Source organism: Oratosquilla oratoria, unplaced genomic scaffold (genome assembly GCF_046742065.1).
Source record: "Oratosquilla oratoria isolate Oo_2021 unplaced genomic scaffold, ASM4674206v1 SCAFFOLD222, whole genome shotgun sequence".
Taxonomy (NCBI): Eukaryota; Metazoa; Arthropoda; class Malacostraca; order Stomatopoda; family Squillidae; genus Oratosquilla; species Oratosquilla oratoria.
This window is the reverse complement of record NW_027467574.1, coordinates 43,408-70,812: the sequence shown is the minus strand read 5'-3', so window position 1 is coordinate 70,812 and position 27,405 is coordinate 43,408. Positions and strand designations below refer to the sequence as shown.

The 27,405-nt window shown below is 40.3% G+C and overlaps 1 protein-coding gene and 1 pseudogene across 1 annotated transcript in view; one reads left to right on the top strand and one right to left on the bottom strand.

Annotated features, from left to right (window-relative positions):
• The window catches only part of LOC143022906 (cubilin-like), a gene marked incomplete at its 5' end in the record, with an annotated part of 158,450 nt that overhangs the window by 93,464 nt on the left and 37,581 nt on the right, over nt 1-27,405 (bottom strand). Inside the window, 4 exons of the mRNA XM_076181305.1 lie at nt 1,285-1,382; nt 9,163-9,354; nt 17,313-17,424; nt 24,339-24,401. Coding sequence (XP_076037420.1) covers nt 1,285-1,382; nt 9,163-9,354; nt 17,313-17,424; nt 24,339-24,401 — 465 coding nt within the window. The remainder of the gene's footprint in view (nt 1-1,284; nt 1,383-9,162; nt 9,355-17,312; nt 17,425-24,338; nt 24,402-27,405) is intronic.
• Nucleotides 19,923-21,898, top strand: LOC143022905 (uncharacterized; annotated as a pseudogene).

Genomic DNA, 27,405 nt, shown 5'->3' with positions numbered 1-27,405 from the left:
GTTCTATTCCAACATAACATTGTAAACTGATTTCCGATGTAGGTTGGAACCAGACTACTAAGTATTTCAGCGGCTTTGACCCATCGTTTTTCGCTCATATTTCCGAAATAGCCATTCACATCAGTATGATATATTAGCACAGCCTAATTCACACCCTGCCATAATTTTTGACATTATAGTGCATTCACAAGTGTATTTAATTACGGTGTTTACTCTTGATATTAAGTGTGTCGTAGCCGACACCCGTGAAGTAAATCGAACAAGTGAATTTGGGATACACGAGGTAGTTTGTGATGATGTCACGAGGTAGTTTGTGATGATGTCACGACTTCACCTGTTCGATTTACTTCACGGGTGTCGGCTACGACACACTTAATATCAAGAGTAAATGCCGTAATTAAATACACTTGTGAATGCACTATAATGTCAAAAATTATGGCACGGTGTGAATTAGGCTGTGCTAATATACCATGCTGATGTGAATGATTATTTCGGAAATATGAGCGAAAAACGATGGGTCAAAGCTGCTGAAATACTTAGTAAGCACCCTACATGGTGATTGCTTCCCTTTTCTTTGATGCACTGCCATCAGAAGAGCCTACCTTATGCTTGGAAGCCATACTGAAAAGCAAAAAGGGGCCGCCCCACCCCCCCACAAAAAAAAAAAAAAAAAAAAAAAAAAGAGGCCAAGTGATAAGTAGTAATCCAAGCCTTGGCTTATTGTTGCATGGTGATGTATTCTTTCACCGGACTCACCAACTACTTTACATTATCATTGTCATCATTATTTTCATTTTTACTATTGTTATTATTAGGAGGTGCTAAGATGGGAGGGAGGGTGGAGGGGTGTGGAGTGTTTTCGGGGATGAAATGGGTGGGAGTGTTTTTGTGCCTTGTCCTTTTTGGCTACCTCCCTGGTAAAGGGGAAAAAAGCCTTGGTATATGTATGTATGTATGTTATTATTATTACTTATTATTATTATCATCATCATTAAAAAAAGGGAAATATACATGGGCAAGCACTGCTAATGTTGTAACCAGAGGTCATGTCTGTCATAAACTGTGGATGCCCTGTATCTGAAGTATGGAGGTATAATTTTAACAAAGTTTACCGTATATCAACAAATTATACAATTAGATCAACTGGATTCATTACAAATACAGAGTAATCTATCTAAAATAACTTGGCCATTCCTCTTGTAAGAAAGGTTGCAGCCTTTGTATATGCATGCAACTTTAAATAATTTCACAGCATTATACATAAAAAATATTAAGTGGACTCACAATAAAAGTAATGCGTAGTGTCGGGTAGTTGACTAGTACATCTCCCGCATGGTTTGAACACACTCTCTTAATCAATGTAGCAACTCCTGACTCGTCCACTATTGACAAAAAACAGAAATTAAAAGTGTAAAATACATGGAAATTATATTACTTAACACAACAAAGACATTTCCTGTCAATTTATGAATAAAATACACCCCAAAATGTAAAATATTACATAATAATGAAGACTGACAATGGAGTTAGAGGGAGAAATGTTACCACCATGTGTTGACAGTAACTTTATGCTTAACAACGGAATCGTATGAGAGGTACAAAGTAAAGAGAAGGGAAGTTAAGCATAAGATAAAGGAAGCAAAGAAGAGAGCAGATGTGAAATGGGGTAAGAGTATGACAGAAAATTTTGAAAGTAATAAAAAGATGTTTTGGAAGGAAATTAAAAGAGGAAGAGGAGGCAAATCAAGTAGAGAAGAAAAGGTAAAAGGTGCAGATGGAGAGATGATAATGGAAGAGAAGGCAGTGAGAGGAAGGTGGGCAGAGTATTTTAGGGAGTTGCTAAATGTGAAAGAGGATAGGGAGGGAAAGGTAGATGCAGTGGGAAGCACTATGAAAACGAGATTGATGAGTGAGGAAAATGGAGGAGAAATAGGGAAGGATGAAGTGAAAGCAGCTGTTAAGATGATGAAAGAAGGTAAGGCACCTGGGTTGGATGGATGCCATGCAGAATGTCTGAGGAAAGGAGGTACAGTTATGGTGGACTGGCTGGTGAGGTTATTTAATGTTTGTTTAACCCCTTCCATACGGTGCCGCACACGTAGGCGTCATGAGGAGCAAGTGGATTCGCGACGCTGCCATATCGGCGTCTTGATTATATTTATTGTAGTCGCCCCTGTGTTTTTACATTCTCCCAAATGCGCCCTGAATCCCATTCTCTGTGGTTTTCAAAATTCGCGGGTGAAAGAGAGAACGATCAATATAAGCCGTGACTATATTTTATGATGTGAGTATTATTACGACACGTCATACGGCTGGCATTGGCTGCTGCCCGCGAGATTTGAGTCCCGTACTGAAGTGGTTAAGAGAGGGTAGAGTGCCGGAGGAAAGGGAAAGGGGGACAAGTGTGAGTGTAGTACTTTCAGAGGGATCAGCTTGTTGAGTGTAGTTGGGAAAGCTTATGGGAGGGTCTTGAATGAGAGGATTAGGAGAGGAACAGAGAGAGTAATTGGTGAGGAACAGTGTGGGTTTAGGACAGGTAGGGGTTGTGTAGATCAGATTTTTGTGGTAAGACAGATATGTGAGAAAGCTATAGGAAAGGGGAAGGATGTTTTTTGAGCTTTTCTGGATCTGGAAAAGGCTTACGCCAGGGTAGACAGGAAGGCACTGTGGGAGGTACTGCAGATATATGGGATAGGAGGAAAGCTGTTAAGAGCAGTTAAGAGTTTTTACAAGAGTAGTAGAGCTTATGTTAGGATTAGAAATGGAGAAAGTGAATGGTTTGAGGTAAAGGTGGGACTTCGTCAGGGATGTGTTATGTCGCCCTAGCTGTTCAATCTTTACATGGATGGGGTGATGCGAGAGGTGAATGCAAGGGTAGTGGGTCAGGGGTTGGAGATGATTAAAGAAAATGGAGAAAAGTGGGAGGTGAGCCAGTTGTTGTTTGCTGACGACACTGCACTTGTAGCAGGATCAGAGGAGGGATTGAGGAAGTTAGTGACAGAGTTTGAGGTGTGTGAAAGAAGGAAGGTGAGGATAAATGTGGGCAAAAGTAAGGTGATGAGATCTACAAGGGGAGTGACAGCAGACTGGAAGTGAGCATTAAGGGTGAAAGACTGGAGGAAGTGGATAGTTTTACATACTTGGGTGCGAATGTGGCAGGAAAGGGAGTAGGGGTGGAGGTTGAATGTAGATTGAGAGAAGCGAGTAAATGCCTTGGTGGATTAAAAAGTATAATGAGAAATAGACATTTGGGAATGGATGCTAAGAGAAGGTTATACAAAGGAGTGATTGTGCCAACAGCACTGTATGGAGCAGAAACATGGAATATGAGAGAGGAAGAGAGAAGGAGTTTGAATGTATTTGAGATGAAATATCTGAGAAGTATGATAGGAGTTACTAGGCTAGATAGAGTGAGAAATGAGGAGGTGAGGAGGAGAACTGTGGTGGAAAGGGAGCCAGGAGATAGGGTTGATGAAAGAGTATTAGGATGGTTTGGACACATGGAAAGAATGAGTGAGGAAAGATTAGTAAAAGAAGTGTGGAAGGCAGAGGTGGAAGGAGTGAATATGAGGGGATGTCCTAGGATGAGATGGATGGATGGGATGAAAGGGGCATTGCAAATGAGAGGAATGTCTGTGGAGGAAGGTCAGGAGAGGACAGAAGATAGGGGTGAATGGAGAAGGGTTGTGTATAGATGATGCTGTGATGCATGTGGGGGAGTGGGTGGGTGATGGGGGTGAGGAAGTATGTACAGTAATCCCTCCTGTATCCGGATCAATTGAGCCACGGCCATGATAGATATGCGGAGTTTCCGGATATGCGGAGTGTTTTTTTTTTTTTTTAGCCCTTATTATCAAAGAAAGCAAGGGTAAAATGGAGAAAAAAAAAAAAAAAAAAAAAAAAAAAAAAAAAAAAATTATTGTGCCCAATACACTTGTTATTTTATTGTAAATAAATGTTTAAACACATGTGTATATAAAAAAAACCCACACATAGTACATACTGTACAGTACTACATGATTACATCATGGTGTGGGCAGTGGTGGCTGTGGTGGTGATGGAGTTGAAAGAGGTGTTGCAGGAGGAGAGAGAGTTGGTGGTGGTGGTGAGTGGTCACGAGTTGATGGTGGTAGTAATGACGACTCGTGATGAGTCGATGGTGGTAGTAATGACGACTCGTGATGAGTCGATGGTGGTAGTAATGACGACTCGTGATCAGTCGATGGCCCTGGGTATGGTGAGTCCTCACAAGTTGATTTTGGTGGTGGTGGTGATGACGAGTCGCGACGAGTCAATGGCCTTGGGCGTGGTGTGTCCTCACGAGATGATGATGTTGTTACCGTGAAGAAGGTGTCCAGCTTGGTCTGCCCAATCGGCCACTTGCTGTGCTTTCTGATCAGCATTTCTTCAATCATCCGTGGGCAGGGGATAGGGCATGGGGGGGGAAGGGGGTGGGACGTGCAGGCTGTAGTGATGTGTGGGGTGTTTGAATCACTCCAGATATGTTCGCCAGATCCCGGTCACCATTCAGATACTGGAGGGAACTCTGGTAGTTACAGGGCATCCGGATAGTGGCGAGTTCCGAATAATGGCGAACCAAATATGGGAGGGATAACTGTATGAGAAAAAATTTGAGGCAGCCCGAGGGGATTTCTCCCTGTCTTCTCTTTTTCTGCATGGGGGGATGGAGAGAGGGTCGCCGAATTTATGAAGCGGCTTTCCTGTGGATGTGCTGTGTCTTGTGACACTGCTTCTGACCCAGGGCGGTGGACAGGATGCAGGGATGACCCGTCATCCAGGAGGTGCCAAGATAAGAGGGAGGGAGAATGATGGGAGTGGAATATATATGAAATGGAATGGGTGGGATTGGTTTCTATACCTTTTTTTTTTTTGGCTACCACCCATGTAGGGGGAAAAAGCCTTTGGTATATGTATGTATATATATATATATATATATTTATATATTGTAATATTATTAATTTATTAGTGATGCAATACTAATATTTTCCTGCTGCCACCAACCAGAACTCCCTAGCCATCATCCCCTAATCCTCTCTCCCTTTCCCCACCCCACCAGCCACCACCCACTTGTAAAGGTGCCGGGGCAGCACACTGGCAATCTTTGATACCACTGCACTCCTGGTGTCCATTGGAGAACTGGAAGAGTTCTGGATAGATGTTCAGGGTAAAGGGCAGTAGAATGTCTAATCTTCATCTGGTGGAAAGGAGATTGAACGTAGATATAAAGTTGAAAAAGAAGAGAAGAGAGGGAACCAAAGATGCTGAAAAAAGTGAGTTGAATGAGAAGCAGAAAGAAGAATAATCCTACCAGGCAAAGCTGAGATGGTAGGGGGCATTAAATGGGTTTCAGAGTGTACAATGTGGATGTGTGCTTTGAATTGACCTTTACCAGTATAAGAGGGTCTTTTTGTATGTGTTTATATATGAAAAAGGTGTGTGCTTTGAGTTGACCACCAGTTTATGAGGGAGAGACAGGGGTGCAATCAATCAATCCATTGTCCCAGGTCTCTCTCAGAGTAGACCCAATGCTCCTAGGTAACCTGTGATAGCCTCTGCAATGGCCCACATGTAACTCAAGGATGAAATGTTGTGTTATTGTGTAGGGTATAGTTAGTGTGGGGCAATGTAAGATGAGGTGTTGAGTGCCCTCTGTCTGATGGTGATTTGGGGCAGATTGTTTCTGTAACCAGGCCTATTCTATGCTGGTACTGCCTTAGTGCTGGGTTATGATCTGAACATAAGCATGATAATATAGTTCTTCCTTCTCTTGGGAGGTAATTTTCAGTGTGGTTGATGTTTTAGGGAGTTTGATAAAATAGGGAGTTGGCGGTTGGTCTTGAAGAGACTGTTTTGTGACTTGGGTGTGAATGTGTTTTTATGAAGATATAGATTGTTATACATGTTTCAGAAGTATGTTGTTGGTGTTTTATGTTCAGTTGGTTGTGCTGGTGTGATGCAATAACATGAGCAAGTAGGGTTGAGGGGTCTTGTAGAACTGTGTACCTTTCATTTTCCAGCACCAAATTCTCCTATCATCATCACTACAGAAAAATACTTTCCATAACAAACAAGAACTACACTGGGACATCTAGCTTTAAAACAACATATAGACATATACCAAAAAGCCTTTTTCTCTTTTTAAGGATGGTGGCTGAATAAAAGCATATACCTATCCTTCATCCATCCTACACCCATTCAAACCCATTTGCTAACCTTCTTATCTTAGCTCCTTGTGGATGAAGTCATCCCTGCCCCCCCAACTGCTCAGTTCAGAGGTAATGCAGTAAGAAACAGCACTTCCAGAGCATGACTTAACAGCTGAAGCTGGTTTACTCCCACAACTTCATTACAAGGAAACCTTCATCCCCTTATCCACTTAAAAATTTACTAGTCAGACAAGAGCTCCCTTTGGGCTGCATCAATTTTTCATCCAAATACGATCACTCTTAACTTGCACCTATCTCTTGTCCTTTCCCTTCACCTATCTAATCTCCTCGCTCTCTGTCCTCTCCTCAAGTTTACTTCATCCACCTTTACCTTCAATTCTCTTTTTGCTAGTCCTTCTTTACTCATTTTTTTCATGTGTCCAAACCATAATTTTTCTAGCATTTTGCATCTCATGTTCCTGGCATATCTTCTATGAAATTATTTGGTCTTCCTACCAGCCAAAAATTATGATACATCTCTTATCAACTACATCTCTGACAAGAGATTACATTTTATCAATAACATTCACTATTCCTTCTTCTAGTCTGACTTTTTTCATTCTCTGCTACACCATGGTCTCCTTAAAAGTTTACTCTATCTTTCTGTTGACCAAATAACCTACTTGTACCTTCAACAATTCACTGAGCTTATGCTTATTTAATTTTGTCCTTACTTCACTTGCTTTTATGGTATTGAGAAGATTAAGTATTTTACCTAGTTGTATCTTACAGGAAGTGAGCTATACTCATAGTGACCCTGTCTTAGTATCTTTCAGTATCAAGTTTGTTCTTAAATTCTTGTATAGTTTTTGCACTCACTGTTTCCTTATCTAATTTATTCTAGATATCCACCACTCTGTGGGAAACTATCCTTTTTAAGATCTCTTCTATAACTATCCTTTTTACTTTCTTTTCATGTCCTCTTGTTTTTCTTTTATCTCACTTTAGTAAATCATCTTTATCTAGGGCTTCCATCCCTTTCATAATTCTGTAGATGGTCAGTAGATCTCCTCTTTGTCTTCTTTGTTCCAGGGTTGGTAGTTCAAGTTTGGACAATGTTTGTACGTCAGTTTGGAGAGTGTTGGTGCCATCTTTGGCAATGCTCTTTGAATTCTTTCTAATTTCTTTATATTCTTTATAGTACTGGGTGTCCATAGAGTTGCAGCATACTCCAATCTTGGTCTTATCAATGTAACTAATATTTTCTTTACCAATTCTTCATCCAAGTAGTCAAAGGCCACTTTCATTGATCTTAGTAAATTGAAGGCTTCTCCAACTATTTTGCTGATATGTTTGTCTGGTTCCATGTCATTGCTGATAATTACTCCTAGGTCCCTTTCTGAGTTAACTTTTTTAACTTCCTTTGTATCAATTTTATATTTGTCCCAATATTCTATTTTTACTTTTTCCAAATTCTATTATGCTATATTTCTTGAAGTTGAGGTTAACTTCACACTTGACTCCATTCCCAGACTTCATCCAGGTCTTTTTGTAATGGTTTACAATCGTCCTTTCTACTTACTATCTTTAGTTGTTTTCCATTATCTGCAAAGAAGTTCATATAACATTCCACACCTTCATCCATGTCATTTATATACAGTGAGTCCTTATACAGTAATTCTTTACCTGGTAAATTCAGTTATGGTATTTGGTAATTACTAGACTCGATTCTATTTACAGCAAGGAAAATTCACAGATACGGTATCCGCTCGTGTTGTGTTTACACCGTAATGTAGTGCCACCACACTGTGCGGTCACCACAACAATCAGTCTCTTCCCGCGTTCAGTATATGGTAATTTCAATTTGCGGTAAGGTTTTCAGGAAGGCATATGTACCATATATCAAGGACTTACTGTATATGGCAAGCATTATCAGAGCCAATACAGAACCTTGTGGGACTCCACTTATCAATTCTTCCCAGGTCGAGTTCTTGTCTCTAAGTATTACCCTCATTTTTTGCCCATTCAAGAAATCTTCCATCCATTAAAATAATTTTCCTTGTACTCCACCTATTATTTAAATTTTTCTTAGTAGCTTTTTGTGAGGGTACTTTATCAAATGCCCATCTGTCCCTTTCTTGTATTATTTCTATTAGCCTTGAGTAAAAGCAAATCAAGTTTGTGGCAAATGATCTTCCATGTCTAATCCAAATTATTTTAGATTTAGTATATCATTCTCTTCCAAATGTTTAATCCATTTACTTTTGATAACTTTTTCGCATATTTTTCCCATTGTACTTGTAAGGGAGACCAGTCTATAGTTTGTTGGATTTTCCTTGTCCCCTCCTTTGTATATTGGTACAATATTTGTATTTTTTTTCAATCTTGTGGTACTTTTCCTTCTTAGAGTGAGAAATTATCATGTGTATTTTGTCCACTAGTTCATCTATACATTCTTTTAATATCCAATTTACAATTTGCATGTATGCTGTGGCATTAGTTCTTTCAGTGTCTTTTTGTTTGGCCTCTTGTTCTTGTTTTCCCATCCCTTTGTTGAAGAAAAATCCCAATTACTATGGTCTGTAGCTGTTGCTAATTCCATGACAAAAATTAATTCCAAGCATTTCTTTATGTACTACCAGTATACTCACAACAAAAGTAACCATGCATTATATCCAACATACAATCAAGCTGAGAAGAAACATATAAGGAGATCTATGTATAAATACTAGTACAGGAAATCCCCTATATATAAAAGATACACTTTAAACACTTTTGTATATTGACAATTCATACACAGAAGTGAGACTTGTACTGCAGTTGCTTGTGATTCTGTATAGTATTTTTATAATTTTTCATATTTCTTTTTGCACCACTGGAGCACATGTTTTTTATATTAGTTGTCCTCACTTTTTCTTTTTTGTACCTTCTAATTTTCATGTACAGGGGATTCCCTGTATTTACTGTAACATGAAAACCATAATATGATACTTACCACCCTCAATGTCAATCCAGTCAAAGCAATAATCCTCAAGATGCAAGTATGGGAATGAGACAACAAATGATGAATTGGATGGGTTGGGATTTTGAACTGTCCACAAACAGTATAAACTGTGGTTGTAATTTCCATCTACGAATCCAGGTGATACTAATGTACCTGATGTAGCTTCTAATTGTCCACCACAATCTGTAACAATAAAACAATATATTCAAGTTACTTCCTGTAGTAAAATATCTAGTTTCCTATTTTGTACAGATCTTTCATGTGTGGGCTGAAGGTCATGTAAGTAGCAAATGTGAATTTGTTTAAGCAAACTTGGGTGTTCTCAGAAGTTAGTTTCTACTTGGTCCACATAACCATATCATTTTGCTTTTTTGTAATAATTATGTGTATATATACACACATATGCAAATATTAGGAAGAAATAATTAGTGGTGTCCCACAAGGTTCGGTACTGGCTCCAATCATGTCTGCCATATATATAAATGACATGGATGAAGGAGTAGAGTGTTATATGAATTTCTTCGCAGATGACGCAAAAATACTAAAGAGAGTAAGAGCAGAGGAGGATTGTGAATAATTACAGTTAGACCTAGACAAAATCTGGAAATGGACTCAAAAGTGGGAAGTGAACTTCAATATCAAGAAGTTTAGTATAATGGAGTTAGGAAAAAGTAAAAATAGAATATCAAGAAATTATAAAATTGGCAAAGAAGTCAAAATTAGGAAAAAGTAAAAATAGAATATCAAGAAATTATAAAATTGGTGAAGAAGTCAAAAAAGTGAACTCGGAAAGAGACCTTGGAATAATAATCAGCAAAGACATGACACTGGACAAACATATCAATAAAATAGAAACCTTCAACCTATTAAGGCCAATGAAGGTGGTATTTGACTAATTAGATGAAGAAATGATTAAAAAAATAATAGTTACACTAATAAGACCAACACTATGGAAACCCAGTGCTACATACATATACCAAGGCTTTTTCCCCCTTCCAAGGGAGGTAGCCAAAAAGGGAAAGGCATAAAAACACTCCCACCAATTTCATCCCTAAATACACTCCACACCCCTCCCACCCTCCCTCTCATCTGAGCACCTCCTGGATGACGGGTCATCCCTGCACCCTGCACCCTGCCCACCGCCCTGGGTCAGAAGCAGTGTCGCAAGACACAGCACATCCACAGCAAGGCCGCTTCATTTAATCGGCGACCCCCCCTCTCCGTCCCCCCTTGCATATAAGGAGAGGACGGGGAGAAATCCCTTCGGGCTGCGTCAAAATTTACTCACACATACTACCCCACCCCCCACCCCCCCGCCCATTCCTCCTCATGCAATCACATCATCATCCATATACAACCATTCTCCACTCACCTCTGTCTTCCGTCCTCTCCCTTCCTTCCTCAACAGACATTCCCCTCTTCCCCAAAGCCCCCTTCACCCCATCCATCCACCTCATCCTAGGACGTCCCCTCATGTTCACTCCCTCCACATCTGCCTTCCATACCTCTTTTACTAGTCTTTCTTCACTCATTCTTTCCATGTGTCCAAACCCAGTGCTAAAAAGAATATAAGGAAATTAGAAAGAATACAAAGAGCAATGACAAAGTTGGTACCAACTCTCTCCAAATTAACATATGAACAAAGAATGTCTAAATTGGAATTACCAACTCTGGAACAAAGAAGACAAAGAGGAGATCTGCTGACTATTTATAGAATCCTGAAAGGAATGGAAATCCTAGGTAGGAATGATTTATTAAAATGGGACAATGGAAAAACAAGACACGAAAAGAAACTCAAAAAGGATAGCTATAGAAGAGATCTGAAAAAATAGCTTCCCACATAGAGTACTGGATACCTGGAATAATTCAGATAAAGAAACAGTGTATGCAAACACTGTTCAAGATTTTAAGAAAAAACTTGATGCTGAAAGATAAAAAAAATGGGTTACCACGAGCATAGCTCCCTTCCTGTATAATACTAGATAAATACATATATATATATATATATATATATATACACATATATATATATACATACATACATGTATATATATATATATACATATATACATACATGCATACATATACCAAGGCTTTTTCCCCCTTACAAGGGAGGTAGCCAAAAAGGAAAAGGCATAAAATCATTTCCACCCATTCCATCCCTGAATATACTCCACACCCCTCCACCTTCCCTCTTATCTAAGCACCTCATTGATGACGGGTCATCCCTGCACCTTGTCCACTGCCCTGGGTCAGAACCAGTGTCGCAAGACACAGCACATCCACAGCAAGGCCGCTTCAGTAAATCGGCGACCCCATTTCTCCGTCCCCCCATGCATAAAAAGAGAAGACGGGGAGAAATCCCTTCGGGCTGTGTCAAATTTTGCTCACACATACTACCTCACCCCCCATCCCCCCGCTCATTCCACCTCATGCATCACATCATCATCCATATACAACCATTCTCCATTCACTCCTGTCTTCTGTCCTCTCCCGTCCTTCCTCAACAGACATTCCCCTCTTCCCCAAAGCCCCCTTCACCCCATCCATCCACCTCATCCTAGGACGTCCCCTCATGTTCACTCCTTCCAAATCTGCCTTCCATACCTCTTTTACTAGTCTTTCTTCACTCATTCTTTCCATGTATCCAAACCATCCTAATACTCTTTCATCAACCCAATCTCCCAACTCCTTTTCCACCCCCGTTCTTCTCCTCACCTCCTCATTTCTCATTCTATCTAGCCTAGTAACCCCCATCATACTTCTCAGACATCTCATCTCAAACACATTCAAACTCCTTCTCTCTTCCTCTCTTATGTTCCATGCTTCTGCCCCATACAGTGCTGTTGGCACAATCACTCCTTCATACAGTCTCTTCTTAGCATCCATTCCCAAATGTCTATTCCTCATTACACTCTTCAATTCACCAAGGCATTTACTTGCTTCTCTCAATCTACATTCTACCTCCACCTTCACCTTTTCCTGCCACATTTGCACCCAAGGATCTAAAAGTATCCACTTCCTCCAGTCGCTCTCCCTTAATGCTCACTTCCAGTCTACTGCCACTTTCACCCCTTGTACATCTCATCACCTTACTTTTACCCACATTTATCTTTAGCTTTCTTCTATCACATACTTTCCCAAACTCTCACCAACTTCCTCAGTCCCTCCTCCGATCCTGCCACAAGTGCAGTGTCGTCAGCAAACAACAGCTGGCTCACCTCCCACTTTTCTCCATTTTCTTTAACCATCTCCAATCCCTGACCCACTACCCTTGCATTCACCTCTCGCACTACCCCATCCATGTACAGGTACTCCTCGTTTAACGACCTACTCGGTTAGCGATGACGCGGAGTTACGACGTTTCGTTTAACGTAAATCTCCCGAAGTTACGACGTCGTGTACGATAATTAAGTTGGCTGAGGCAAATTTGTATGATGTTATAATTGAACTTGTACGGTGGATATTAGCTGTGAGGTAAAGTGTTCTGAAGCTTAGGTCTACATTACCATCCTGCAAGCTGCTAAAACTACCTGGGATACAGTATATACCGGTAGTGGTAAATTTCTAGTTTCAACCATGGGCGCAATTTTGTGAGCGGAAATAAAAAAAAAGGTGCTAAAACAAATTTCATAAGTAACGAAGTCATGTCAGGCGAATGGTACACCATGTTTGTTATGATAGATGCTGATGTCGAAGAAATAAAAGGATGATGAATTCGTCTAACCTAAACTAATCTAACCTGACCTGTGTTTGATAAATCATTACCTGCAAATTAAATGTCATCCGGCTCGTCCTCGTTGTCGTCGTCGTGAGAGACGTTGGCAGACGACAAGATGGCGTCCTGATCCTATGCTACCGACTTCGTTCATTAGCATATTTTCTTGTAGCATGGTATTTTTTACTTTCATTTCCGCCCACAAAATTGCATATTACGTTGATGCATTTTAATTTACAAAATTAATAATTAATTTTCTATTGCTATATTGCGCCCATGGTCGAAACTAAAAAAATACCCCGGTATTCAATATGGAATGTCAGCATACGCGGATTTGGTCATATACGGTAATTTCAGGAACCTAACCACCGTAAATAAAGCTTTAATGTACTGTATAAAAGAGGGAAAATACACGAAAATAAAGATACATGTATTGCTGGACATTGTACATACAGTACATGTATACACTTTCGCTTAACAACCAATTCGGTTAACGATGGTGCGCTGGTCCCGATTGTCGTCGTTAAACGAGGAGTGGTTGTATAAATTGAACAGCCAGGGCGACAATGCATCCCTGACGAAGTCCCACCCCCACCTCGAACCACTCACTCTCTCCATTTCCAATCCTGACACAAGCTCTACTACTCTCATAAAAGCCCCTGACAGCTCCTAGAAGCTTTCCTCCTATCCCACATATCTGCATAACCTCCCACAGTGCCCCCCTGTCCACTCCATCGCAAGCCTTTTCCAGATCCATAAAAGCCCAAAAAACATCCTTCCCCCCTCTATAGCTTTCTCACATATCTGTCCCACCACAAAGATTTGATCCACACAACCCCCACCCATCCTAAATCCACACTGTTCCTCACCAATTACTCCCCCTGCTCCTCTCCTAATCCTCCCAATCAAGACCCTCCCACAAGCCTTCCCAACTACATATATACATATATATATATATGTATATATAATGTGGCAGGAAAAGGTGGAGTGAAGGTGGAGGTAGAATGTAGATTGAGAGAAGCGAGTAAATGCCTTGGTGGATTAAAGAGTGTAATGAGGAATAGACATTTGGGAATGGATGCGAAGAGGAGACTGTATGAAGGAGTGATTGTGCCAACAGCACTATGGGGCAGAAACATGTAACATAAGAGAAGAAGAGAGAAGGAGTTTGAATGTGTTTGAGATGAGGTGTCTGAGAAGTATGATGGGGGTTACTAGGCTAGATAGAGTGAGAAATGAGAAGGTGAGGAGGAGAACAGGGGTGGAAAAGGAGCTGGGAGAGAGGGTTGATGAAAGAATATTAGGATGGTTTGGACACATGGAAAGAATGAGTGAAGAAAGACTAGTAAAAGAGGTATGGAAGGCAGATGTGGAGGGGGTGAACATGAGGGGACGTCCTAGGATGAGGTGGATGGATGGAGTGAAGGGGGCTTTGGGGAAGAGGGGAATGTCTGTTGAGGAAGGACGAGAGTGGACAGAAGACAAGGGTGAATGGAGAATGGTTGTATTTACCTAGTTGTATTTACCTAGTTGTAATTTGCGGGAACGGTAGCTAAGCTCTAGTTGTCCCGCCTATGTATCTTTCAGTGTCTAGTTAGATTTTAAAACTCATGAATGTTTTTTGCGCATACTATTTCATTGTCCAGTTTGTTCCAAGTGTCCAAAACTCTATGAGGAAAACTGTTTTTCTTCAGTTCTCTTCTATAGCTATGTTTTTTTATTTTCTTTCCATGTCCTCTTGTGTTTCTTTTGTCCCAGTTAAGTAAGTTCTCACTATCGAGTACCTCTGTGCCTTTCATGATTCTGTAGATGGTCAATAGGTCACCTCTCTCTCTTCTTTGCTCCAGTGTCGGTAACTCCAGTTTAGCCAATCTCTCTTCGTATGATAGGTTTGCAAGTGCAGGTGCCATTTTTGTAGCTGCTCTTTGGATTGGATGATGATGTGATTGCATGAGGTGGATGGGGGGTGAGATAGTATGTGTGAGCAAATTTTGACGCAGCCCGAAGGGATTTCTCCCGTCTTCTCCTTTTATGCATGGGGGGGCGGAGAGGGGGGGTCGCTGATTTAATGAAGCGGCCTTGCTGTGGATGTGCTGTGTCTTGCGACACTGCTTCTGATCCAGGGCAGTGGACAAGGTGCAGGGATGACCCGTCATCCTGGAGGTGCTAAGATAAGAGGGAGGATGGAGGGGTGTGGAGTGTATTCAGGGATGGAATGGGTGGAAATGATTTTATGCCTTTTCCTTTTTTGTAAGGGGGAAAAAGCCTTGGTATGTGTATATATATTATATATATATATATATATATATATATATATACATACATATATATATATAATATATATATATATATATATATATATATATATATATACATACATATAGATATATATATATATATACATACATATATATATATATATATATATATATATACATATATATTCAGTATTCACAAAAAGTATAGAGTACTCCCCACTGAAATCAAGGCTTAAAAAAGCTCTCTAAACTTTTGCATTCCCCACCGCTGTCAGACATCTTGTCATTATCAGTTTACATCTGGCAACTCAGCCAGCTCTCTGGCAGCTCAGCCAGCTTGCATTTTCCCGCCTCAGGGTTCTTCGAGCTCTTGTGGAGAGGGTTGTGTTATTTTTTGCTCCAGCCTCATACCCCCTATTTTCATTGTTTTACTTTATGGCACTCCAGTTTTAGAAGACATATATCCTGATGGCTCTTACTAACCTTAGTGGTCAGGAAAAAGCTTGTATTTTGGCCTGAAAGACTGAAAATGTGTCAACGACAGAGATTTCGAGACATACAGGGCGAGGTGAGAGCACCATTCGACGTCTGGTCGCTACAGCTTATGGCCTCCCACCCAACATCGTACCACCTTGAAAACCTGTCCCTGGAAGGCCTAGAAAGACCTCTAAGTGTACTGACAAAAAATAATACAGCCCCTCTCCATAAGAGCACGAAGAGCACTGAGGCAGAAAAACACAAGCTGGCTGAGTTGCCAGATGTGAAATAATAATGACAAGATGCCTGACAGTGGAAGGAACCACAAAAAGTTCAGAGAGCTTTTTAGCCATGATTTCAATGGGGAGCGCTCTGTACTTTTTGTGGACACTGTATATGTATATATGTATGTATACATACAGTCAAACCTCAGTTCTTGAACATCTTTGAACTTGAACAAATCAGTTTTCAAATGAAAAATTTGAGCTGTAACTACCCATTTTGAGCAAAATTTTAGTTTTTGAACAACATTGACATGTGGCCGCTGATGAAACATAAATAGTTCTCTGTTGACTGCTGAACTGAATACTAAAAAAAATAAGTACAGAGGAAGACTGTGAATTACTACAGAAAGACCTGGATAAAATCTGGGTAATGGAGTCAAAAATGGGAAGTGAGCTTTAACATCAAGAAATGTAGTATAATGGAGTTTGGAAAAAGTAAAAATAGAATATCAAGGTAATATAAAATTGATACAAAGGAAGTTAAAAAAGTTAGCTTGGAAAGGGACGTAGGAGTAATTATCACCAAAGATATGATCAACAAAATAGTCAGAGAAACCTTCAATTTACTAAGATCAATGAAAGTGGTCTTTGACTACTTGGATGAGGAAATGATAAATAAAATATTATTCACACTGATAAGACCAAGATTGGAGTATGCTGCAACACTATGGACACCCAGTACAAAAAAGAATATAAAAAATTAGAAAGAATACAAAGAGCAATGACAAGATGGTGCTAATACTCTTTAAATTGCCATATGAACAAAGATTGTTCAAACTCAAACTAACAACTCTGAAACAAAGAAGAGAAAGAGGAGATCTACTGCCCATTTACAGAATTATGAAAGGGATGGAAGTCCTTGACAGAGATGATTTACTAAAGTGGGATAAGAAAAAAACAAGAGGACATGAAAAGAAACTTAAAATGGACAGTTATAGAAGAGATCTGAAAAAAGAATAGTTTCCCACACAGAGTGGTAGATATCTGGAACAAATTGGATGAGGCAACATTGTGTGCAAAAATTATACAAGAATTTAAGAACAAACTAGATGCTGAAAGATACAAAGACAGGTCACTACGAGCATAGCTCTCTTCCTGTATAATACAACTTTGTAAAATTTGATCAATGGAGACAAAGAAGTGGGATCCCAATGGGACATCTCTTTTTCTATACAATAAACAGAGTACCTTATTAACTACACTGGACTCTACTCACTCCTTCCATAAAATCTCTTCACTGAATGACTCATGGGCTAAACTAGCCAATTTCCTGGGGGCCAGTCTCCTACAAGAGAGAGCATGGGCAACAGATTGGTTGATTAATTAAAATTAGATGAATGCAATCAGTGTGGTCTCTTCAAATACAAGTTTAAAAAAAGTTCACCCTTTCTTTTTATAACTTACCTTGAGGCTGATCTGTGGTGAATCGTGCTTTAAACCCTCGATGATTCCCTTCTCTGTAGGTTACAAAGGAGAGCATCATCTCATTCATACTGGAGGAGTAAGTAAAATTACCCTGCAAATAAAAATATAAAATAATTAGACCACCACTTCACTCATACTGGAGGAATAACTGCAAATGTTATGAAAAGACACTTTTGGAATCCCTGCTCTAGATTAACAAATCTACACCAATAATACAGTGTCCCATAACACCCCTGTGATGAGTGTGTGGCTTTAACCACAAATATGAAAATAACACTGATCAACACATTTTTTATTGACATAGCTTTTGATGTTAAGCTCATTCTGAGATGCTGATTTCAAATATATTATCCATTTTTTTTCCAACACATCAGGTTCTCATTCTATAGCATATCTCTATTTTATTATGCATTGTATGAATAACATAATTTAGTTAGGATGATTTCCTAAGTCTTATAGCTTGAAAGTGTAAATTATGTCAGTAGAATCTGAAATGATAAATGAAATATAAGATTACATCACCTTTTACTAAATACATCTTGTTAATTCTCAAATATAATGAATAAAGCACAAACAACATATTTGTTAAAGATTGTATGGACAAGGGGTTGCCTGAATTTATTTTAGTTAAACCCTTTACTTGAGCTCTGAAGTCATTGCAAGTTTCATTAGTTTAGAAGCAGGAATGAAGATGTTCCAAAACTATTTCAGTTGTAATGTTGTACATTTATTACATTTATTATTGGTGTACTATTAATAGATTAAGATATAAGATATTCATGATTTGTCATACTCAAGGAAAATTCAATTTGTTAAATACCTGTATGTTGGAGATGACTGTTGTAGAACTTTTATAAGAATGTATTGCTGTTATTAAGAAATACACAAATTCAAAAGGGAAAGCAGGACGAGTTGTTTTTTTTTTTTTTGGTTTTTTGTTGGTGTTTTTTTTTTTTTTTTTACAAGCCCACCGGCTTCGCCGGCCCTGCTCCGCAGGGGGCTTTTGCGCTTCGCCCCTGTTTTAACCTTCTTAGGAAAAGGCGGAGAAGTAACATAACCCCCTGAAGAGTGCCCCTCTTCTTTGTCTTCTTCGGATTCACGGCTTCTCTTCGGGAAGCCATCGGAGCTACTTTCGTCATCGCTAGAGCGGTTTAAAGCCACCATCACAGCCTCGATCTCCTTCTTCAGCTTTTCCTCCAGCTTTTCTATTTTCGAGAACAGTCGGGCGCTAACATATTCCGCCATTCCTCCTCTGAGATTTTGTGTATGTCTTCCGGGATGTTGTTTGTCCTGTCGGACTCGTCCACTTCCTCGGGAATGCGGGTAGCCGCAACTAAAGACGCTTTTGTGGGCCCCTTTTCCTCCTCTTCTCCCTCTAAATAATCCTCGAACAACTCTCTGTACACCACGTTAACAGCAGGCCGGGGGGCAACACTTTTTCCAGCCCTTCGCCAGCCCGTATAGTACACCAAAGAGTCCCAGTTCGTTACTCTAGAACAGGCTACATACAGTTGACCGTGCGCGAAGCAATGTACAGAATCCAGCAGTAACCCACAGCGATCAAAAGTCTGTCCCTGGCTCTTGTTGATCGTCATAGCGTAACTCAACTTTATCGGGAACTGCTTTCGCCTGAAGGGCACGGGAGTGTCCTGCGACTCCAGAGCAATTCGCGGGATCAATACCTGTTCACCCCGATAAGCACCCCCTAAGATTTTCCCCACCACAATGTGTTTCTTGAGGTTAGTGACCATCACACGTGTTCCGTTGCATATCATAGGAGGACAGATGTTCCTCATCACCATCACGATACAGCCGATCTTCAGCCTCAGATCGTGCAACGGCACAGACGGGCTGGTCATGGAGTTGAACACTGAAACCTGGATATCCGTTTCCTGATCCAACGGCGTGTCCGCGCTGTAGTACACGACCTCCTTTTCCTGGTTGAGATCGTAGATCATCTTGTTCACAGAGTCGACGTAGGAAAGGTTCAAGTGGTTCGCTCCGAAGTCGTCGTAAACTTTGTAGACCAACTCCTCTCTCGAAGTCGCTCGCACACCGAAACCCCTTCCGAAGTAGATCTCGCCGCTTTCGCGAGACCCGATCGTCAACAGCTGCTTCGCGAACTTGCTGTTCTTGACGTCGTCCTTTTTGAGACGGACGTTCTCCGTAAGCTGCATCTTCGCGAGCCCTTCCCACATGTAGCTCGATTTGATGCAGTGGGCTAGTTCCTGCTCCTTCCCTCCGTTTCTTATCACCGGCAAGATCTGACGAAAGTCTCCTGCGCACACAAACACTTTGCCCCCCATGAATTCGTCGTTGTCCATGATGTCTCTAAGAGTGATATCCACAGCAGTCAGCATGTTCTTGTTCGCCATTACGACTTCGTCCCAGACGATCAGCTCGGTCTGTTGTAGGAGCTTCGCCAATTCCGTGTTCTTCTTGACGGAGCACCTATAGCGGGGGTGTCCCGCTTTTCGTAGTGTGCGCGACCGAAACGGGAAACGAATCAAAAACGGGTCAAGGTTTAAAAATTATATTATTGAAATAAGAACTGCTCACAAGCAGAGCACAAGGTGCACAGACCTGGGAATTAGGAGCTGGTAATACATTTCTAGTAACATTTTAGCAAGTGTCATCCACTGAAATAGATAAGATGGAGCAACTTCAGAAGGCTAAGAAAGCCGCAGAAGGGTGGTTGACTAGGGCTACTAAGATAGACGTTTTACTAGTAAGAGATCCACCTGCTACCTCTAGTGAGCTAGTAGAAGCATTAGAGGAGTTTGATAAAAGGTTGTCTAAGCTAGAAGAAATTCAAGGTCAGGTAGAATTAGAACTCGATCCTAACCTATTAGAAGATTACCTTGATCAGGCAGATGCAGCAAGGCAGAGGGCTAGGACAACAAGAAGACGGTGTGCTGACCAACTACAGGAAATGTCAGTACCAGATAAGGATTGCATCGATTTTGCAAGTATCAACACATCTTTAGTTCATGTAAAACTTCCCAAGTTAGAACTACCAAAATTTAATGGTGAAATTACCCCGAGGCAGAGTTTCTGGGACCAGTTTTCATCACATACAGATGACACAGATTTGCTGGTAATTAGCAAGTAGACATGTTTCTTGTCACTATTAGAAGGTCCTGCTCAAAATGTGGTGCAAGGAGTGCCACACACCAGTGCTAGCTACAAGACAGTTGTTAATCTTCTAAAGAAACGTTCTGGAAAGACTGAGCGTATCATTCATGCACATGTCCAGGCTCTTCGTTTTCTGCAGGTACCAGTCGAACATGGTAGGAACTTCACTGCTCAGTTGTGGATACTCTAAGATGAGGTCATAAAACATATTAGAAGCCTGGAAGCTTTGAAGGTAACAGGCAAGCAGTGTGAAGTTCTCTTGACTCCCATAATTGTTTCTAGGCTCCCAACTGATTTCAGACTAAGTTGGTCAAGAGAATGTGTTGGCCATGAAAGTGACCTTGAGTGCTTATCAAAGTGGTTGAAAAAGGAAACAGAAATTCTTGATAGAAATGAAATATACAAGACCCATACCAGTAGTTCTGTTCCTAAGTCTATTGCAAGGAATGTGGAGAAAAAGAGTTGATAGCGAGGGAAAGTCAGATCTATTTACAGCCTCTGCTTTACATTCCATTTCAACAACAGATAGTCTTAGTCATGTCTTTTGTAATAAGACTAATCATAAATTTGAAAAGTGTCACAAGTTTTTAGCATTAGATGGTCAACAGAAATTTGAAAAGATAAAAGAATTAAATATTTGTTTAAGATGTTTAAATCAAGGACATTTTTTTTTTAAATGCAAAGTCAAATATGACAAATGTCAAGGTAATCATAATATAACAATGGGTGGTGTGAAGTTAAATGTAGCCCCTCAAGTAAATGTAGTAAATGATAATTCAAATTGTTCCTCTACAGTTGCTATGTTGTCAGGCCATTATAGTAGTAAAACTGTATTACAAACTGCAAAGGTGATCTTGAATAAGAAAGATATTTTCCAGGCCAAATTACTCTTTGACATATGTCACTTACTGTATAACTGTGTTGAGAAATGTAAACCCGATTAGGTTACTAGAACTGAAGTCCCTTATAGTAGTTTTGGTGGTCATACCTCTGGTAAGGACATACAAAGTAATGTATACAAATTACAGGTGTTGTATGATAAAGGGGAACCTATTCCTATTTATGCTGCTGGCATTCCCAAAATATGTAACCCACCAGTAAGACCAGTAGTTCCAGCCTATGTTTTAGATGCTTTTTGTCATGTAGATTTAGCAGATGAATTTAATGATGATTCTCCCTTTGAAATAGATATTCTCATTGGTCTAGACTACTATTGGAGCCTTATGACTCCTAAGGATTCCATACAAATAAAAACTACTGTTGCCATGGAATCTGTGTTTGGGTGGATTTTGTCTGGAAATATTGGTAAATGTTATGATAATTCTGATGTTTCAAGTATGTCTTCTAATTCAGCCTTTATGTCTTCCTCCTCCCAGATTTTATGTATATTTGAGGTATCTGATTCTGATGTATCAACTTTTGGGATTTAGAAACAATTGGCATTTTCTAGTAAAGAATATAAGGATATGGTGGACTGACTGGTGAGGTTATTTAATGGTTGTTTAAGAGAGGGTAGAGTATTGGAGGACTGGGGGAGTGCCTGTATAGTTCCACTGTACTAGGGAAAAGGGGACAAGTGTGAGTGTAGTAGTTTCAGAGGGATCAATTTGTTAAGTGTAGTTGGGAAGGCTTATGGGAGGGTTCTGATTGAGAGGATTAGGAGAGGAACAGAGGGAGTAATTGGTGAGGAACAGTGTGGGTTTAGGACAGGTAGGGGTTGTGTAGATCAGATTTTTGTGGTAAGACAGATATGTGAGAAAGCTATAGGAAAAGGTAAGGATGTTTTTTGGACTTTTAAGGATTTGGAAAAGGCTTATGACAGGGTAGACAGGAAAGCACTGTGGGAGGTATAGCAAATATATGGGACAGTAGGAAAGCTGTTAAGAGCACTCAAGAGTTTTTATGAGAGTAGTAGAGCTTGTGTTAGTATTAGAAATGGAGAGAGTGAATGGTTTGAGGTAAAGGTGGGACTTTGTCAGGGATGTGTTATGTCGTCTTGGCTGCTTAATCTATACATGGATGGGGTGGTGGAAAAGGTGAATGCACGAGTAGTAGGTTAGGGGTTAGAGCTGGTTAAAGGAAATGGAGAAAAGTGGGAAATAAGCCAGTTATTCTTTGCTGATGACACTGCTCTTGTAACAGGATCAGAGGGGGGGATTGAGGAAGTTAATGACAGAGTTTGAGATTGTGTGTGAAAGGAAGCTGAAGATAAATATGGGCAAAAGTAAGGTGATGAGATGTACAAGGGGAGAAAGTGGCAGCAGGCTGGAAGTGAGTATTAAGGGAGAGAGACTGGAGGAAGTGGATAGTTTTAGATACTTGGGTGCAAATGTGGCAGGAAAGGGAGGAAAGGGGGTGGAGGTAGAATGTAAATTGAGGGAAGCGAGTAAATGCCTTGGTGGATTGAAAAGTGTAATGAGAAATAGACATTTGGGAATGGATACTAAGAGGAGGTTATATGAAGGAGTGATTGTGCTGACTGCACTGTACTGGGCAGAAACATGAAACATAAGAGATGAAGAGAGGAGTTTGAATGTATTTGAGATGAGGTGTCAGAGAACTATGACAGGGGTTACTAAGCTAGATAGAATGAGAAATGAGGAGGTGAAGAGGAGAACAGGGGTTGGGAGTTAGGGTTGATGAAAGAGTATTAGGATGGTTTGGACACATGGAAAGAATGAGTAAAGAAAGATTAGTAAAAGAGGTGTGGAAGGCAGAGGTGGAAGGAGTGAACATGAGGGGGCGTCCTAGGATGAGATGGATGGATGGGGTAAAAAGGGCATTACAAGAGAGGAATGTCTGTTGAGGAAGGACGGGATAGGACAGAAGATAGAGGTGTATGGAGAATAGTTGTGTATGGATGATGCTGTGATGCATGAGGGGGTGGGGGATGGGGGGAGAGGGAGTATGTATGAGAAATAAATTGACGCAGCCTGAAGGGATTTCTCCCCGTCTTCTCCTTTTCTGCATGAGGGGACAGAGAGGGGGAGTCGCTGAATTAATGAAGCGGCCTTGCTGTGGATGTGCTGTGTCTTGCGACACTGCTTCTGGCTCAGGGCAGTGGACAGGACACAGGGATGACCTGTCATCCAGGAGGTGCCAAGATGAGAGGGAGGGAAGAGGGTGGAGGGGAGTGGAGTATGTATGGAATGAAATGGGTGGGAGTGGTTTTCTATGCCTTTTCTTTTTGGCTACCTCCCATGTGAGGGAGAAAAAAGGTGTTGGTATATGTATGTATGTATATACCAAAGATAATGTAGTTAGGGAGTTCAGGGATATAATAGAATTTGTGAATGGCAGGTATGAAGTTCAACTGTCTTGGAAGAATATCGATGTTGAAAATACATTAACGAGTAATAAAAATCAAACCCTTAAGAGATTAAATAGGCTTCTAATTAGATTAGATAAAGATGAAGAATTTAAGGCTGAATATAATAAGGTTTTTGATGAGTATTAGTCTATGGGAATTACTGAGGAGGTTCCCTCAGAGATGTTGCAACCTAAACCCATTTACAATTTGCCCCACAGACCTGTTGTAAAATTGAGTAGTTGTACTACTAAGGTATGTCCAGTGTTTGACGCATCTGCTAAGGGACCCAATGGAATCTCTAAATGATTGTATGGTTACAGGGCAATCTCTTAATCCAAATTTGGCTGAGATATTGGTCTGGTTTAGGTGTTGGCCATATGTAGTTAGCACTGATAGAGTTAAAGCATTTTTACAAATTAGTGTAAACAGTCAGGATAAAAATGTCCTCAGATTTTTTATGCATGGTAAAGATGGAGTGAAACATGCCTTGACTTGACTGCCTCTCTTGTAAAGAGGAGAAAGCCCTTGGTACACAGAATAGAACAAATTGGGTCACTTACCTCAGGATTACAAATTCCTCTTGAAGGTACGTAGGTGCTTTTATCTGGATTACCATTACGGAACTGCAAAGACAAAGAAAGCCTCTATTAATTAGTCAAATATTCAACACTAGTTGTTCAAATTACATACCAATATAGTGGTATATGCTATTACACATCAAGTTACATATATATGTAGGACAGCCAGTTAATAACATGGCATTCAAGAATTCACTGTCAGTTATGGCCACAAACAAATTATTTGTTGACATGCACCTGCCCAAGTAAATCTGCAGCAGAGACAGGAAAAGAGTGACCCCAAGAATGCACAATAAGCAATGGGAGTTACCCATCACCACCAATCTGTTCAGATACAAACCACACACTTCACTCATCTGGGGTGTGGCTCAATGGGGAAGGTACTTTGTACTATATCCATGAATAGTTTTAGCAGTTAAAATCACTTTCATGGTCAAAATTTCACTCCTAAATACTATTAGTACAATAAAATGTATTCATAAAACTAGCCTCCTGGCTAGTATAGTGGTAGTGCTGGCCTCATATTCACAAGGTAAGCAGATTGAGCCCTGCCTGGGCCTGTGAGCTTAAGCTGTTTACTGAGCAGGTTGTAGTGGTATGTTACCACCACAATGGTGAAGAAATTGTCCATAAGAGAGGGATATGAAACTAACTCCAATTCTCTTTGGACTTGTTTATTTGAAATACAATGCAACTGTAGGCTACTCAAGCCGCTGTCTTGATGGCTATACATAAGAAGGGCATATGTCACATTTAGGAGTACTATGCACAAATCAGTTTACAAACTACAATTGTTACTATATAGAATATTAGTGCAAATACTCATACATAAATACATGTAGTGTAAGTACCATCAAAGACCCATGCATGGTCAGATGGTGATCATTCCAACTTATTGGAAGAAACAATGGAGGTGCTTAATGAGTTGCTATAAGAAGGTGGAAACTCAGTAATCATGGGCAATTTTAACGCAAAAGAAATAATTTGGGAAGAAATGACAGTCAAAGGAGGAGAGGAACTTTGGAGCAACACCATACTGGATATGACTATCGACTACACACTAACACAATGGGTTAAGGAAAACAATAGAAACAGAAATAATGAAGAACCATCAAAACTAGACCTAATATTAACATCTGAACCGGAAATTATAAACAAAATGGAGTACAAAACACCTATTGGAAAAAGTGACCACATACTAATAGACTTTCAATTAAAAGACCATTATAATATAGACAGAAATGATAAACATAGAGAAGGAAGATCTATGTACAACAAAACAGACTTTGAAAAACTAAGGAAATTTTTCCTAGACGTAAATTGGGATGGGTTCACTAATGACGATACAAAGACGGAAGACAAGTGGAACATGTTTAAAGAGAAGTACAATGAGGGAGTAAACAAATATGTACCAATAAAGAAGCATAATGAGAAATATATAAAATGTTGGTTCAACAAAAGATGTAGTGAGGCTAAAGCTATAAGAGATAAAGCCTGGAAAAATAGAAGAAAAATAGAAAAACATCCAAATGGCAAACATATAAAGTACTTGGAAACAAATACATAAACATACGCAGGAAGGAATATGAAAGGGATATTATAGACAAATGTAAGGATCAACTGAAACTTTTTTACAGAAATGTAAATGATAAAACAAAGGACAAGCATGACATAGTAAAACTACATGAAGGAGACAATGAATGCAGAGATGATACAGAGATGGCAGATGTTATGATCAGACATTTCAAATCTGTATTTACAATCAAGAACTCTTAACCCTGGGAGAATGATCAGTTAGAAAGTTCACTCATAATGAAGGAAATAATAACATAGAAGGAGATACATACATACATACATATACCAAGGCTTTTTCCACCTTTCAAGGGAGGTAGCCAAAAAGGGAAAGGCATAAAAACACTCCCATCCATTTCATCCCTAAATACACTCCACACCCCTCCCACCCTCCCTCTCATCTGAGCACCTCCTGGATGACGGGTCATCCCTGCACCTTGCCCACCGCCCTGGGTCAGAAGCAGTGTCGCAAGACACAGCACATTCACAGCAAGGCCGCTTCATTTAATCGGCGACCCCCCCTCTCCGTCCCCCCTTGCATATAAGGAGAGGACGGGGAGAAAACCCTTCGGGCTGCGTCAAAATTTACTCACACATACTACCCCGCCCATTCCTCCTCATGCAATCACAACATCATCCATATACAACCATTCTCCACTCACCTCTGTCTTCCGTTCTCTCCCTTCCTTCCTCAACAGACATTCCCCTCTTCCCCAAAGCCCCCTTCACCCCATCCATCCATCTCATCCTAGGACGTCCCCTCATGTTCACTCCCTCCACATCTGCCTTCCATACCTCTTTTACTAGTCTTTCTTCACTCATTCTTTCCATGTGTCCAAACCATCCTAATATTCTTTCATCAACCCTATCTCCCAGCTCCTTTTTCACCCCCGTTCTTCTCCTCACCTCCTCATTTCTCACTCTATCCAGCCTAGTAACCCCCACCATACTTCTCAGACACCTCATCTCAAACACATTCAAACTCCTTCTCTCTTCTTCTCTTATGTTCCACGTTTCTGCCCCATACAGTGCTGTTGGCACAATCACTCCTTCATACAGTCTCCTCTTCGCATCCATTCCCAAATGTCTATTCCTCATTACACTCTTCAATCCACCAAGGCATTTACTCGCTTCTCTCAATCTACATTCTACCTCCACCTTCACTCCACCTTTTCCTGCTACACTTGCACCCAAGTATCTAAAACTATCCACTTCCTCCAGTCGCTCTCCCTTAATGTTCACTTCCAGTCTACTGCCCCTTTCACCCCTTGTACATCTCATCACCTTACTTTTACCCACATTTAGTAGGAGATAAGAGATGTCAGAAAGTCGCACGGACTGGATGAAATTGCAAATTGGATTTTAAAAGAGTGCATCGATGAACTGACAGATAAAATACACAAGATAATAGATTTCTCATTAAAAGAGGGAAAAGTACCACAAGATTGGAAAAATGCAAACATAGTGCCAATACACA